General features: G+C 45.2%; 1 protein-coding gene across 6 annotated transcripts in view; it reads right to left on the bottom strand.

Annotated features, from left to right (window-relative positions):
• Positions 1–16323, bottom strand: part of galntl6 (polypeptide N-acetylgalactosaminyltransferase like 6) — a 1318845-nt gene that overhangs the window by 200222 nt on the left and 1102300 nt on the right. For all 6 annotated transcript variants that reach the window (XM_072591724.1, XM_072591725.1, XM_072591722.1 and 3 more), the window contains exon 7: positions 14197–14380. In XM_072591724.1, coding sequence (XP_072447825.1) covers positions 14197–14380 — 184 coding nt within the window. The remainder of the gene's footprint in view (positions 1–14196; positions 14381–16323) is intronic.

The raw sequence follows: 16323 nt of genomic DNA, 5'->3' as shown, positions 1-16323 counted from the left end.
TGTACAAAACTTGTGCATTTGATATTTCTTTTTCCAGATTAGCATAGAACTGATGGGCCAAATTGCATTTTTTTTCTCAGCTTCTGTTTAAATAACACATGAAGCGAGGCACAGAGCTGGTGATGTACTGTTACAGGGGAACAGTGCTGAGGGAGCACAGCACTATCTCAGGGCAGAACTGAGGGAGTATTGCAGTATTATAGGAGGTTACACTGAGGGAGCACCACACAATCGCAGGGGTAGTACTGAGGGAGCACAGCACGATCCTTGCGGCAGTAATGAGGGAGTATTACATTATCACAGAGACAGTACAGTAGAAGCACTGCAATATCACAGTTGTCTCTGTGATAGCATACCTTTGCCTCAGTACTGTCCTTGCCATAGTGCAGTTCCCACTCAGTAAAATCCCTGTGATAATGCAATGCTTACTCAGTATTCACCCTGTGATAATGCAGTGCTCTCTCAGTATTCCCCCTGTGATAATGCAGTGCTCCCCCAGTATTGCTCCCTATGATAATGCAGTGCTCCCTCAGTATTCCCCCTGTGATAATGCAGTGCTCCCTCAGTATTGCCCCCTGTGATAATGCAGTGCTCCCTCAGTATTGCTCTCTGTGATAATGCAGTGCTCCCTCAGTATTGCCCCCTGTGATAATGCAGTGCTCCCTCAGTATTGCTCTCTGTGATAATGCAGTGCTCCCTCAGTATTGCCCCCTGTGATAATGCAGTGCTCCCTCAGTATTGCTCTCTGTGATAATGCAGTGCTCTCTCAGTATTGCTCCCTGTGATAATGCAGTGCTCCCTCAGTATTCCCCCTGTGATAATGCAGTGCTCCCTCAGTATTGCCCCCTGTGATAATGCAGTGCTCTCTCAGTATTCCCCCTGTGATAATGAAGTGCTCCCTCAGTATTGCCCCCTGTGATAATGCAGTGCTCCCTCAGTATTGCTCCCTGTGATAATGCAGTGCTCCCTCAGTATTCCCCCTGTGATAATGCAGTGCTCCCTCAGTATTGCCCCCTGTGATAATGCAGTGCTCCCTCAGTATTCCCCCTGTGATAATGCAGTGCTCCCTCAGTATTGCCCCCTGAGATAATGCAGTGCTCCCTCAGTATTCCCCCTGTGATAATGCAGTGCTCCCTCAGTATTGCCCCCTGTGATAATGCAGTGCTCCCTCAGTATTCCCCCTGTGATAATGCAGTGCTCCCTCAGTATTGCTCCCTGTGACAATGCAGTGCTCCCTCAGTATTCCCCCTGTGATAATGCAGTGCTCCCTCAGTATTGCTCCCTGTGATAATGCAGTGCTCCTTCAGTATTCCCCCTGTGATAATGCAGTGTTCCCTCAGTATTGCTCCCTGTGATAATGCAGTGCTCCCTCAGTATTGCTCCCTGTGATAATGCAGTGCTCCCTCAGTATTGCTCCCTGTGATAATGCAGTGCTCCCTCAGTATTGCTCCCTGTGATAATGCAGTGCTCTCTTAGTACAGCCCCGGTGACAGTGCAGTGCTCCCTCAGTATTGCCCCTATGATACCGCAGTGCTCCTTCAATATTTCTCCCTGCGATAATGCAGTAGTCCCTGTGATAATGCAGCCTTCCCTTAGTACTGAGCCCACGATAATGCAGTGCTCCCTCATTACTGCCCCTATTTTAGTGCAGTGCTCCCTCAGTTTTGCAACTGCGAATATACAGCGCTCCCTCAGTACTGCCCCTGCAATTTTACAGGGCTCCCCGAGTATTGTCCCTATGAATATGCAGTGCTCACTCAGTCCTGTCTTACAATAACACAGTGCTTTCTCAGTACTGTCCCTGAGATAATACAATGCTCACTCAGTACTATCTCTGATAATACAGTGCTCACTCAATAATGTCCCTGTGATACTGTATCAATCCCTGAGTTCTGCCCTGAGATCATGCTGTGCTCCTTCACCATTGTTCACCTGTAACAGTACACCGCCTGCTCTGTGCCTTGCCTTGTGTGTCACTGAAGCAAAAGCTGAGAAAAGAAAGCCATTTGACCCGTTGGTTCTGTGCTGAAAAAGAAATACCAAATGCACAACTTTCGTTTAGTAACTGATGGAAATAAGCAAGTAAACGTTCTGCCTGTTGGGGCTTGTCTTGGTCAAAGTTATCAGCTGAAGATTGTACATTGAGAGTTTGGAAAGGAACATCACTAGGTCACTGGTTTGCCAGAGCTACTTGGTTCCGTTTGCAAGAGGGAGACAGAATCTAGAAGCAACTTGAGGAGCTGTGAAGATACCGAACTTATTGCTGTGACAAATATTCAAGCTGACAGCGACCATACCCTGGGCTGAGTGAGTGCGACAGGCAGCTAATGATTTGGCCTCCGCTCTATTACTCCAGCTGGGGAATAAGTATTCGAATCAACCCCTTGATCAGCCCATCATTGCATCTGCCATCGTCAGCCACATCAGAACTGGGAGGTGGATGGTTTTGGGTTGAAGTGAAAGGAGGTAATTATAATATTTCATTTACTGCAAATAATAGGGAGATTAATACGGAGGACCACAGGCAATTACTTGGTGGCAACAGAAGGATTCAAATCCTCATCAGTTTGTATGTAACACCACACAGTGGGTGGGAGGTCAGAGAATTGGAGCTGGGCAGTGATCTCCACTAAACTATGTAATTAGGTTGCAGAAAGACGGCAAACAAGATGAGGAGTGGGGCCAGCTGTGAATGCCAAAAGCAATTTGCTGCTCTGTAATAGACTGCAGCCTATTTATTGCAGCGTTGTATTGTACAATGTTACTCAATTACCAGACCTAATTGAAAGGTGAGCACTTAACTGTAATGAAATTAGACTTTCGTGCGTATTACAAGAGCAATACCAGTGCCTTCTTGTAAAGGTCCACGAGACACATTGCTCTTGTTCTTCCTATCTTGTGTCTGTTCAAAGCAGCTGCACATTCTGCATTCTGCTCATTGCATGATATCTGTACACTGTTAGTGTCCTTAGCTTAATATTACATGCACAAATAGAATCACGCACACACACACACATACCCGCCCACAAACACAAACACACACACATACTTACACATACACACACATAAACAGATATATACACACACATAGACACACTCACATACATATACACATATGCATACATGCACACAGATAGACATACACACATGCACACATTCACGGACATATACATACACACATACGTACACAGATATATACACACACAGACATATATTCATTCATATACACACGTACACGCACACACACATGACAGTGTCACCTCTGTACACTACAATTTACAAAAAAAACTAGTGAGACACTATTTGGGAGCATAAACAAACACCAGAACTCAAAGAAGTATATGTTATTTTTGTATGTGTTTATATTTTTACATTTGATGTAAACGTATATGTGTGTGTGTGTGTGTGTTCATAAGTTTGTGTGTGTTCAGATGATGTGTGTTTGATGTGTGTCTGTTGTGTGATAGATGTATAGTACACTTATGTGTGGAATCACACAACAGACTACCCATACAGAAAAACCAGAAACTTTTTTGAGCCTGTTCCTTTGGCTTTGCAATCCCTTAAGCCCCTCAATTACACCTCAACCCTCGAAATCTAAAAAAAGACAAATAATTGTCGTGCAGTGAACAAGAGTGACAGTTCCCTGGAATGAAATGTTTTCTCTCCAGCAGCATCAGTCACAGTGGATGGCTGTGGAGGTTTCACTTTGCTTGCAATAATTGGGGAAGTGGCTTTTCTGCTTATCTGAGTGCAGATTCCTAAAGACAGCACTGCAGTCTATGTATGTCTACTTAATGTCCCCAAACAGTACTCAAACTGCAATGTCAATAAACTACAGAGGACTACGCTGACTCTCAAATGTTGGAAAGCCGCAGTGCGTTTCCGTTTTAGCTTCCTTGCAGAAAAAGCAAGGTTTTAAAAACAGGTAGGTTGTTTATAGGGGAAGATCTAATATGAATTATTATCTCTGCAACGTCCTTCAGCCAGACAGCCACTCTGTACACTGTATGTTCCTCTGACCTTGACCTATCATGATATCCCTTCACTGCTCACAGCTTTCTTTATTCTTTCACAGGCTGTGGGCATCATTGGCAAGGCCGGCATTTGCTGCATAGTCCAAATTGCCCTTGAGAAGATAGTTGCAAGTCATCTACATTCCTGTAGCTCTTTAGTGAGGATCCTTTATTGGCCAAACCAGGAAAGGATGACAGACTTCTTTCTGAAAGCAGATGAGTGAACTTGGTGGGTCTTTTTTACAACAATCAATGCCAGTTGTTGCCAGTACTGGTGACTAATTTTATTGTTAAATATTATATTGCTGTATTTAAATGTTACCAGCTACCTTTTTCCTCACTCACTCATGAGATAAGCACATCATGGGTGGGCCAGCATTTATTGACCATCCCTAGTTACCCTTGGGAAGGTGCTGGTGAGCTGCTTTCCTGAACCACTGCAGTCCATTATGCACAGATAAATTCACAATCACTTAGTGGAATTTTAACTCATGTCCTCAGGGTGTTGACTTGTATTCCTGGACTACAGGCCAGTGACAATACCAACAATTGCTAGCTGAAACAGGAACAGAAATTGCTGGAAAAACTCAACAGGTTTGGCAGCTTTCTCTGTGGAAAGAAAGCAGAGTTAACGTTTCGGGTCCAGTGCACTTTCTTCAGAACCACCACCTGATATGTTCTGTCCTCAGCTAGTGACTCCATCCCTCCTCCCTGCTCATCCTCCACAGTCAGATCAGAATGTTGACAATCCTGGTGCTGAGATGATGTCTAACCGCCTACTCTCTTGATTTCCACGTCCACCCTTCTGCATCTTTGAGGTTTTTGTTTAGTAGGTCACACTCTCACCCCTGAATTACAAGGTTCCATGCCCAAACCCTATTCCAGGGTTTGAGTCCAAAAACCAAGGCTCATACTCCAATGCATTATCCAGGAAGGCTGCATTGCTGGAGAAAACCGAGGCCCCATTTTACCTGCCCAGATGAATGTAAAAAGTCCCATGACACCATTTGTCAGACGAGAATGATAGCAACTCCAACCCTCTGGATTTATGCCCAGTGTCCTGGCCCACAGCCCTGCCTTAAACAAAATTTTAATCAACAGCTTATGCAATAACTATCATGTAGCCATGTGTGGGAGTTCGCTGAGTGCAAGATTAGCTGCTCCATTTCCTTCTCTTCAAAAGGTACTCAGCTGGTTTTGAAACGTTGGGTGGTTGTGAAAGGCAGTGGATAAATCTCTTTCTTATTTTGCCTCATACTTCCTGCTGCTGAAAAGCCTCATCTGTGTTTTACAATTATGTGGTTTGTAAGGCTGTTACATTTTAGGGCTATTTTTCTTGGTTTATAACTGAGAGTCTATCTTTAACTGTGTACTACATGAAAGGGGTCAAGTAACAGAAACACAAAAACTAACAAACTTGATTATGTGTTTGAGGAAGCAACCAAAAAGATTGATGAGGGCAGAGCAGTAGATTTTGTTTACATGGGCTTCAGTAAAGCCTTTGACAAGGTTCCACATGGTAGACTAATTAGTAAAGTTAAATCACATGGGATTCAGGGTGAACTTGCCAATGGGATACAAAATTGACTTGACAGTAGGAGACAGAGAGTGGTGGTGGAGGGTTGTTTTTCAGACTGGAGGCCTGTGTCCAGCAGTGTTCCACAGGATCAGTCCTGAGTTCATTTTTGCTTGTCATTTATATAAACGATTTGGATGAGAATTTAGGAGACATGGTTAGTAACTTTGAGGCCGACACCAACATTGGTTATATAGAGGACTATGAAAAAGGTTATCTAAGATTACAAAGAAATCTGGACCAATTGGGTCAATAGGCTGATGAGTGGCAGATGGAGTTTAATTTGGATAAATGTGAGATACTGCATTTTGGCAAAACAAATGAGGGTAGGATTTATTCAATTAGTGGTCGATCTCTGGGTAATGTTGTAGAACAGAGAGACCCAGGGATCCAGGTACATAATTCTTTGAAATTTGTGTCACACGTAGACAGGGTGGTTAAGAAGGTGTTTAGCACACTTGCCTTCATTGCTTACATCTTTGAGTATCAGAATTAGGACATAATGTTGTACAGGACATTGGTGAGGTCACTTCTGGGGGGTATTATGTCCAGTTCTGGTCACCATGCAATATGAAGCATATTATTAAATTGGATAGGGTTCAGAAAAGATAGACCAGGATGTTGCTGGGAATGGAAGGTTTGAGTTATAAAGTTGGGCTGGATAGGCTCAAACTTCTTCAACCGGCATGAAGGAGGTTGAGGGGTTACGTTATAGAGGTTTATAAAATCATGAGGGGCATAGATAAGCAAAGGTGGGGAAGGTGAGAGGAGAAAGATTTAGAAAGGATCTAAGGGGCAAGGTCTGTATGCAGTGAGTGGTTCATGTGTGGAATGAATTGCCAGAGAAAGTGGTAGATGCGGGTACAGTTATAACATTTAGCATTTGGTTAAGTACATGAATAGAAAAGGTTCAGAGGGATATGGGCCAAATGCAGGCAAATGGCATTAATTTAGTTTGGGAACATAGTGGGGGTAGACTTGTTGGACTGAAGGCTCTGTTTCTGTGCTGTATGACTGTATGACTCTGAAAGCTTCCTGGATGGCTTGATTGTTAGACATCAGATGAAAACTTGGATCATTTTAGTGAGAAGAACATGGTGTCAAACCCCTACATCCAGCACATTAGTCTAAGCCTTCTCACAAACTAGTCCAGTGACATAAGCACAACATGACCATCTCTGCTTTGAAATAGAGTCACATTGTATTTGAAGCATAAGCCTATTGCACAGGTACTGCCTGGCCTGCTGTGTTTATTGTTTTATATTTAGATTTGTGGAAGTAATGGTTTCCCTGGGATGGACCACACTTCGATGGGTCGATGCAGATCTAGTGGGTCAAATGGCCTCTTTCTGCACTGTAGGGATTCTCTGATGTCACTTTTATTATCACCTTGACTACAAATTGGCTGCTGTGACCACAATTCAGTTTGTTTTGAAGCATGTTGGGGCACCCTGTGGTCAAGAATGGGGCTATAGCAAGACAAGTGTTTCTTTGTGGCCCTGTACTGATATACATTTGGTTCATAATGTTCACAGAATCATTGAGCACAGAAAGAATGGCCATAAATTCTACCCCATCCCATGTTTTTTCCCGATAACTCTAATCAATCTTTCTCCATGAAGCATTTATCCAAATTCACTTCCAAAATCTGTTTCAATCTACAGCGGTTCATCAGGCAGCTGCATGTTTGACAAGGCCAGAAGATCCAGAGGAATCAACACAGATGGGAACAAGCTCCAGCTAATCACTGGGAAGTCCACCACGGAAATGGGCAGACATGGCCTCTCCTTGAGAAAATCGGCGGGAGAATCTATCCATGGAGGTTCCATCCCAGGGTTCCTGCTTCCTGACTCACGAGTGCAGGTCTGTCCACTCAGGCCTGATCAGAAGGTACTGTGAAGGTACAAGAGTAAGGATCTTTGATACTGCAGCAATTCACATGTTAGTGTAGACCATTGCTGAGTGTCCACACATCCCTGGGGAACCAGGGGCCATGTTGGATTAGTCTCTCAGTCCTAGTTCACAAGGTCTGAGACTTCAGGCCCTATCAAATAGATACGATTGCTAATGATCAACATCTGGAAAAGCTCAGCAGCTCTGGCAGCATCTGGGGAGAGAAATCAGAGTTAGTGCTTCAGTTCGAGAGAACCTTCCTCAGGACCGAAAACGTTAACCCTGATTTCTCTCCACAGATATGCCAGACCTGCTGAGCTTTTCCAGCAATTTCTATTTTTGTTTCTGAATCACAGCATCTGCAGTTTTTTTTGTTTTTTAATGATCAATAGCTCCCTGGATTACTACGGGTCAACTGTTGTGCAGAAAACAAACTTCCAGTGCTAGATGAGAGAACACATGTCACATGGCATTGTGATTAGCACTGCTGCATCACAGCACTAGGGACCTAGGTTCGATTCCACCTTCGGGTGACTGTCTGTGTGGAGTTTGCACATTCTCCGCATGTCTACTGAGTATCTCCTGGGTGCTCAGATTTCCTCCCACAGTTCAAAGATGTGCAAGTTTGATGAATTGGCCATGTCAAATCACCCATAATCTCAGGGATGTGTAGGATAGGTGGATGAACCATGGGAAAATGCAAGGATAGTGTTGATAGTCTTTAGACGATCAGTACAGACTCAATGGGTTAACTGGCCTCTTTCTGTATTGTAGGGATTTTAAATGTAATTTGAAATCTATTTGAATGATCATTATTCAGCTACTACTACAGGCTAGCAAATCAGTTAGTGAAAAGCACAGATTTGATTGCAGTGTGCTTTTTCTCAATGAATCGAAAGAGTGAGCCCAGAGGTCTATAATCACTCTGGATTCAAAGTTGATTCTCTGAAAGCTCTGGAGTCTGACCAGGATTATTTAATAGCCTCTGAGGAAGGATGATGAGGTGGTTAAACCAGCAGGTGGTGCTGTAGGCCTAGTAACACGATTCAGAGGCAGTTTTGAAACAGTCCAATTTCTTCACCTGCCCCTTGAATTCCACCTCTTTGCTTGCCAACTCTCAATGTTTCACTCAGGTCCAATACAATGGTTTGCACCCAGTAGAATACACGTTGCAGTTTTATAGCCCCTGTGAGATTCACATTAAGCTCCCTCCCTTCCAGAAAACATTCCAAATCCTAACTCATGGGAAATCTCTTTCACCATAATCCCTGTAACCCTGGGATAATGGTCTGGTGATATTTTTATTTTAAAATTCTGAGTCTTATGCTCAAATGTCTATTTCCTTCAACCTCAAAATACTCTAATATCTTGATGCTCTCTCAATCTTGGTTTGGATATGGTAAATAGACAAGGACTTTTCCCTGGGGCAGGGGAGTCCCGAACTAGAGGAGATAGGTTGAGGGTGAGAGGGGAAAAAATTAAAAGGGGCCTAAGGGACAATGTTTTCCCGTAGAAGGTGGTGCATGTATGGAATGAGCTGCCAGAGGAAGTGGTAGAGGCTGATACAATTACAGCATGTAAAAGGCATCTGGATAGGTATATGAATAGGAAGGGTCTAGAGGGATTTGGGCCAGATGCTGGCAAATGGGACTAGATTAGGTGAGGATATTGGGTCGGCATGGTTGGACTGAAGGTCTGTTTCCGTGCTGTACAACCCTATGACCCCATTATTTCCTTCATCGTACAACGTTTGCACCTTCAGCTGCCAGGGCCTAAACTCTGGAATTTCCTCCTGAGAGCTCCCTGCTCTGTCCTCTTGGACATAACTGAATACAAAGTCTGACTGCTTTCCACTATTAAGCACTTGGCCTGCCCGTCCCAGAAGCCTGTGCACTACCCCCCCTCCCCCACCCCCCCACCCCCCCACCCCACACACACACACACACACACACACACACACACAGCCAAAGCATCCTGCAGATGGTGCAGAGCGGTGTTTGAATCTCTCAGGGAAAGGAGATCACCTTACTTTCCCTCGATCTGCTGGCCAGTTGGACTGCCTTTCTGCAGCACCATAACCTGGGCAATGGGTGCTGCCAGCTCTCTAACCAGCCCCAGGATGGGCGGCACGGTGGCACAGTGGTTAGCACTGCTGCCTCACAGCGCCAGAGACCTGGGTTCAATTCCTGCCTCAGGCAATTGACTGTGTGGAGTTTGCACATTCTCCCCGTGTCTGCGTGGGTTTGCTCCGGGTGCTCCGGTTTTCTCCCACAGTCCAAAGATGTGCAGGTCAGGTGAATTGGCTATGCTAAATTGCCCATAGTGTTAGGTAAGGGATAGATGTAGGGGTATGGGTGGGTTGCGCTTCGGCGGGGTGGTGTGGACTTGTTGGGCCGAAGGGCCTGTTTCCACACTGTAAGTAATCTAATCTAATCTAAAACTCTGCTTTCTCTTCACAGGTGCTGCCAGACCCACTGAGCTTTTCCAGCAACTTTCTGTTTTTGTGTCATGGAGTGAGTGTGCTAGGGGAATGTTCATCTGGCAGTGACTTTTATCAAATTGTCAAGCTCAGTGTTGATTTGAAGAGGCCAAGGTGATCTCTCAAAGTTAATGAACTGAAACGACAGCGTGCTGCCCCGGTAAAGCTGCCTGCAGTTTAGCTTAGAGAGTGAGAGTGAGAGAGAGAGACAGACAGTGAGAGCTTCCATTTTTATAATGTTTCTAGTGTAAATATGTCCCTGAACAAGGAGTGCCACTCCAGGCTGAGAACCTGCCTGGAGTTGTGATCCCTCGGGGTCTGTCACTGGGAGACTGGCTCCATGGAGTATGGCAGCTGGCTTAGACACTGCAGTCTCGGGACAGGCTTCAGGGTTTAGGCCTGACTAGGCCGTTAACCTGACTCAGTTGGCAGTTACAGTGGTTGGAGAAGGGTAACGGGTTGAGGTTGGCAGAGGGCAGGTGGCACTGACAGTCAGACACTGGGGGAGCAGCAGGGGGCAGTGGCAGCGTGGTTGGTTTCCTGGATTCCCCGTTATCGCTATTGCATCAAACGGGGGGCTTTATTTGGTTCAGTTGGCTGGATGGCTGGTCTGAAATACACAGTAACACCACCAGCGTGGATTTAGCTCCTGCACCAGCGGAGGTCACTACAAAGTACATGGTGGCTAAGCACTTAATGCAGTTGCCTCACAGGGGCCAGGGTTTTGGGTTCAATTCCAGCCTTGGGTGACTGTCTATACAGTTCACACACTTTCCCAGTATCTGGCGTTTCCTCTGGGTGCATCAGTTTCTTCCCACAGTCTAAAGATGTGCAGGTAAGGTGAATTGGCTGCTAAATTGACCATAGTGTTCAGGTATGTTCAGGCTGTGGGGATTAACCATGGAGAATGAAGGGTGATGGGGTTAGTTCTGGATGGGATGCTCTTCAAATGGTGAGTGCAGACTTAGTTAGCCAAATGGCCTCTTTCTGCACTGTACGAGTCTCCTTCTCAACCTCTCCCCTTGCCTGAGGCACGGTGACCACCACTAGTCATCTCTCTTTAATCAGACTGTAGTCCTATGGTCTGAGTTAGGCCACTTTATCTTAGTCTCATCAAGCAAAGCTGCCTGAAGTGGCTCCCTGTTCTGCTGGTGCCGTCCACTCTGATAGAATCCCTACAGTGTAGAAACAAGCCCTTCAACCCAACAAGTCCATATTGACCCTCCAAAGAGTAACCCACTGAGAGCCATTCCCCCATCCTATTATGCTACATTTACCCCTGACTAACGTACCCAACCAACACATCCCTGAACACTATTGGCAATTTAGCATGGCCAGTTCACCTAAACTGCGCATCTTTGGGTTGTGGGAGGAAACCTAAGAAGACACAGGGAGAATGTGCAAACTCCACACAGGCAGTCACCCAAGGCTGGAATCGAACCTGGGTCCCTGGCACTGTGAGGCAGCAGTGCTAACCATGGAGCCACCGTGTCGCTCTGAAATTGCACTGTGCAGCACAGCGAGTTACCAAAGGCCAGATCCTATTCAATAATCCAGATTCACCGCCGCACTCCAGGGCAGTTTCTCCCACACCATTCCAGACCATCACTTCAAACCTTGTTTGCTATAGACCTTTAGCATAAGAAATCCACCAGCAATCTGAATTGTGCCATCGTGCTCACCAAACTGGGTAACGCACAATCCCGCCAGATACTCCATCGAAAATAACCATCTGTAAAAATGGTTTAATTTCTCTTTGTCCGAAATACAGACATCAGAAAGTGCTGCCTGAGGAGCAATATACAGCAGAGCTTTCCAGCTGACTAACTTTCAGATGTGTTCAATTCCAGCCTAGGGGTAGTGAGCGTGTGGGAGATTTTCACCAACATCTGTTAGGAGTCTAAATAAAGTGATGTTTTGGCAGCTCCAGTGTCTTCATAGGAAAATTACACCAGAAATAACTGCACCAACTAGTCACTCTACATCACACAAAATCCTTATTTATTGCCAGTTTTTTCAATAATTTCTAATCAATTTGTTGAGAGATGTTATAACACACCTCTGGAGTAGGTGGGACTTGGGCCCAGGGCTGCCTACCTCACCTTTGCAACGCTCCACACTCTATCATCTTCTTCTTATACATTACTGGGGAGGGGAGCAAGAAAGAGGGCAGGACAGTGAAAGATGAAGGGCAAGGCAGGGCAGGAGGGTGAGGGACAGGAAAGACAGAGGGAAGGAGAGGATAGGAAGATGAGGGACAGGGAGAGATTGGAAGGAGGGAGAGCGAAAGGAAGGAGAGGAATGGGACAGTGAGGTAGAGGATGAGCTGGGAGGGAAGGAGGAAGACAGAGCTAGAGAGAAAGGGAGGACAATGAGGGGAGAGAGGCATGAAGGGTCAGGAGGAAAGGGGAGGGGTTGAGGGTGACAGCAGTAGTCTTGGGAGGGAGGAAGAGTGTTATGGGTGGAAAAAAACAAGTACAAAGGGGGAAGTGGAGGTGGAGGTGGTGAGGGAGAGGAAATCTGGCAGAGAAGGGAGAATAAAGACAATGAGGGAAGGGTAACAAATGTAGCAAGTGGATGGACAGAGGGTAGGAGGGTGAGGGAGAAGCAAAAAAAGGGTAGGTTTGGGAGGGGAGGAAGAAACATGAAGGGCGGCAATGATGGTGTTGAGGACATAGAGGGAAGGGGTTAGGAAGCCGGGTGAGGGAGTCTGGGACAGACAAAGGATGAATGAAGGGAGAGGACGGCTTGGGTGACTAGGATGGAGGTATGTTGAGAAGGAAGTGAATGGAGGGAAAGAGGAATGGACAAGGATGTCATCCGTGAAGGATTCAACAAAAAAAAGAAACTTGTTGGTTGGGGAATGTTGTGGACAGTGTGGGTACTCTCAGAGGTGCCATGTTTCAAATGAGATAACCCCTGTCAGGTTGACATGAGAGATTTCATAAGATGGAGCCCAAGAGATCTCTTGGGTAGTAGCCAAAGTTAATCTTCCAACCAGCATTGCTGAACAAGTTATCAATACCTAAGTCATTATACTGCGATTTTGTAGTGTGCAGATTAGCTGCTGAGTTTTCCATCTGACATTTCAGAAGTGCTTCACTGAATGAAAAATGCTTTGTGACATCCTGAGGTGCTATAGAAATGAAAGCGTCTTCTTCTTTTGAAGGAACTAATGTATTGCAAGTTCTGATACAGAGAGTTGGACTCTGCTATAATGAAGCTTTCCATACTTTCATACCTTGCTTTATATGTAGGTTTAACCTGAAAGATGGTTGATTCAGCTAGATTTCAAGGGGGGAATAGCAGTTGCCGTAACAGGCTGTGGGACAGTAAGCTATTCTGTCACGTGGGGAAACTCCAGACACTGGACTTGTTCTCCTTAAAGTACAGAAGGTTCAATAGAAATAGTTCAAATTATTGAAGGTTTAAATGGAGTAATCAAGGGGGCATCCATTTCTATTGCACAGGACAGAAACCAGAGGATACAAACTTAAGATAACAGGCAAAAAAGGTAGACATGAAATAAAGTGAAGATTCTTTTATGCAGATCATTGTGACTTGGAATATACAGTCTGAAAGAGCAATGGAGGAAGGTTCGATTATAATATTCAAAACAAAAGTGGCTATTTACTTGGCAAAATTAAAGAATATGTGCAGCTTGTTTAACACTAGTCCCCTGTCTTCTCCCCCTCTAACCCTTTACATTCCTCACTAATTATTCAATACCCTCTTGAATGCCTCAATTGAAGCAGCCTCCACCGCACTCTCAGGGACTGCAATTGGAGCCTTAACACTGGTTGAGTGAAAGAAAGAAACTTTCCCTCATGTCTCTTCTGCTTCTTTTACCAACTATTTTAACTCTGTGCCGTCAGTCCTTCCACAACGAGAAATAGTTTCCACTTCGAAGAAGGGAAGTTCTGCGAGGCTGTGGAGGAATTCAAGCGAGGGGATTTGGGATGAGCTGAATAACTTTCTAGATGAAGCTTGAGAGCAGAATCCCCTCTCTCTTAGCTGTATGCATCTACATGAGCAAGCTCATTTGGGGAAAAGCTGGGAGAAAAGTCTTCAAAATAGAATGAGGAAAAGGCATACTGTGACAAAATGAAAAGACACAAATCCTGTCTCATAACAACACTGCATTGTAGCAACTGCTGCTGTCTGAAATTTGCCAACCTCAGCAAAACTGCTGCTTTGTGTAATCTGCCATTCTTTCTCTCTGTGCTACTTACTCAAACGGGTCACTGGGGTCAGCTCTCTGGAGCTCAGGTGGAATTGGAATACGTTTGTAGTACATCTCCCAGTCGAAGGCTCCCCTCATGGCATCTCCAGCTTGCATCTCATAGCCGAAATGATTGTGGTCAATGACATCGATCATTGGGCACACAATGGTCCTATGGTCCTGGGCAATCTGGTCTGAAAGACGAAAGGGAATGCCAGGGAGAGAAACATTAATCCAAGCCTCATCCATCATAACCGCACTCTCCCTGATCCCAGAGAACGGTGTGACATTGCCTGCCCACTGCCCTCACTGCTACTCTGTGCACTTGTGTAAACCCAGACCATCATGTGGCTGGCCACTGACTAGAAACTACTGGATTCCTTTTAAAGTAGGTCTCTTCCAGTGAGGCTAAAGAAATCTCAGCCATCTACGTCTCTGTCACTCAGGCCGGCTAAACTGTCCCAAATCTGTCAAGCTTCGGTTCCTCTTAAAATATCGGTTGCACACTATTTCAAAATCCTCCGCCCTACAGAGTCTCCAAATGTGGAATACGTTGCACCACCAAACACAATAGGGGAAATGCTAGAACTAGAAATTAACAGCATCTCAGCATGAGCATCACAGAATCAGAATTGTTACAGTGCAGCAAGTGGCCATACAGCCCATTGTGTCTGCTCCAGCTTCACTTCGTGCCCTTTACTGTCTCCTCCTGGTAACCCTGCACAACGTTCCTTTCCAAATAACCATCCGATTTCCTTTTGAATTCTTCGATTGAACCATTCTTTGCCCCACACTCAATGCATTCCAGAATGCCACAATATAGTAGATGGACAATTAATCTTTAAATTGCATTGACCGACTTCAATACCTGAGCCTTTGCCTTGTGAGAAAAACGTGAAGAATGAGCTGGAATCATTAAAACGGCCATAAGTCCTTTAGCCTGAAGATAGCTGTCACAAATGGAATTTACAAAAGCATGCCCAAAAAATATGTCTGAAAGTCCCTGCCACAATCTGAAAGACTACTGAAGAGTATTTATATGAACACTGGGAGGTTGATTAGCTCGGTTGGCTGGGCAGCTTGTTTACGTATTCAGGGGAAATATCAAAAGTGTGGGTTCAATTCTCACACTGGCTGAGGTTACCACGAAGGATTGTCCTTCTCAAACTCTCTCCTTGCTTGAGTCTGAACCGTCCCCATTCATCTCTTTTTAGTGAGAGAGCAGCCCATGATCTGGTAAGATGCTGGTACCTTTTAACCTAAATGTTAAAACGAATCACCTGGAATATATAACTCACTATGAGGCCATGACATATTGGGTGGGGGGTGGTGGGGGGTGGTGGGGGGCGGGGGGGGTGGGGGGTGGGGGGGGGTACACTTCTCAACTGCAGGGATTACTACAACAAACAGTTACATTCTTTAATCAAAGGGAAAGGCTGAATTCTGCCCTCCATCCCTCCTCCCCCAATCCACACTAGATCTAGCCTCTCTCATAAGAGAATCCAAACCAAAATACAATGGGATCTCTGACAATGAACCATCAAAACTTTACCAGAGCATAGACTGAAACAATAATATGTAAGAGGCAGTGAGTAACAAACACGCTTAGATTCTGCTCAGGAGAATGTCCTATAGGGTATGCATCCAGTCCAGCAACAATGGTAGGCACTGCTAGACCCCGCTCTTGGAGCTAAAATAAGCCAAGTACCAAGTGATAATGGGCGACTATTTAGATGACAATGATCATTGTATCATAAGGTATGTATGACATGGATATTATCATATGGGCGGCACGGTGGCTCAGCGGTTAGCACTGTGGCCTCACAGTGCCAAGGACCTGGGCTTGATTCTAACTTTAGATTACTATCTGTGTGGAGATTGCATGTTCTCTCCATGTGTCTAATCCAGAAGCTCTGGTTTCCTCCCAAAGTCCAAAGTTATGCAGGTTAGATGGATTGGCCATGGTAAATTGCCTTGTAGTGTCCAGTGATGTAAGGACTAGGTGAGTTAGTCATGATAAATGTGGGGCTATGGGAATAGGGTATGGGGGCTGGGTCTGGATGGGGTCTACTGCAGAGGGTTGATGCAGACTTGATGGGACAAACGGCTTCTATCTGCACTGTGGGAATTCTGTACG

This window comes from Chiloscyllium punctatum, chromosome 2, assembly GCF_047496795.1.
Source record: "Chiloscyllium punctatum isolate Juve2018m chromosome 2, sChiPun1.3, whole genome shotgun sequence".
In the NCBI taxonomy this organism is placed as follows: domain Eukaryota; kingdom Metazoa; phylum Chordata; class Chondrichthyes; order Orectolobiformes; family Hemiscylliidae; genus Chiloscyllium; species Chiloscyllium punctatum.
Note: the sequence above shows the minus strand (reverse complement) of the source record. Positions and strands in the feature narration are given on the sequence as shown.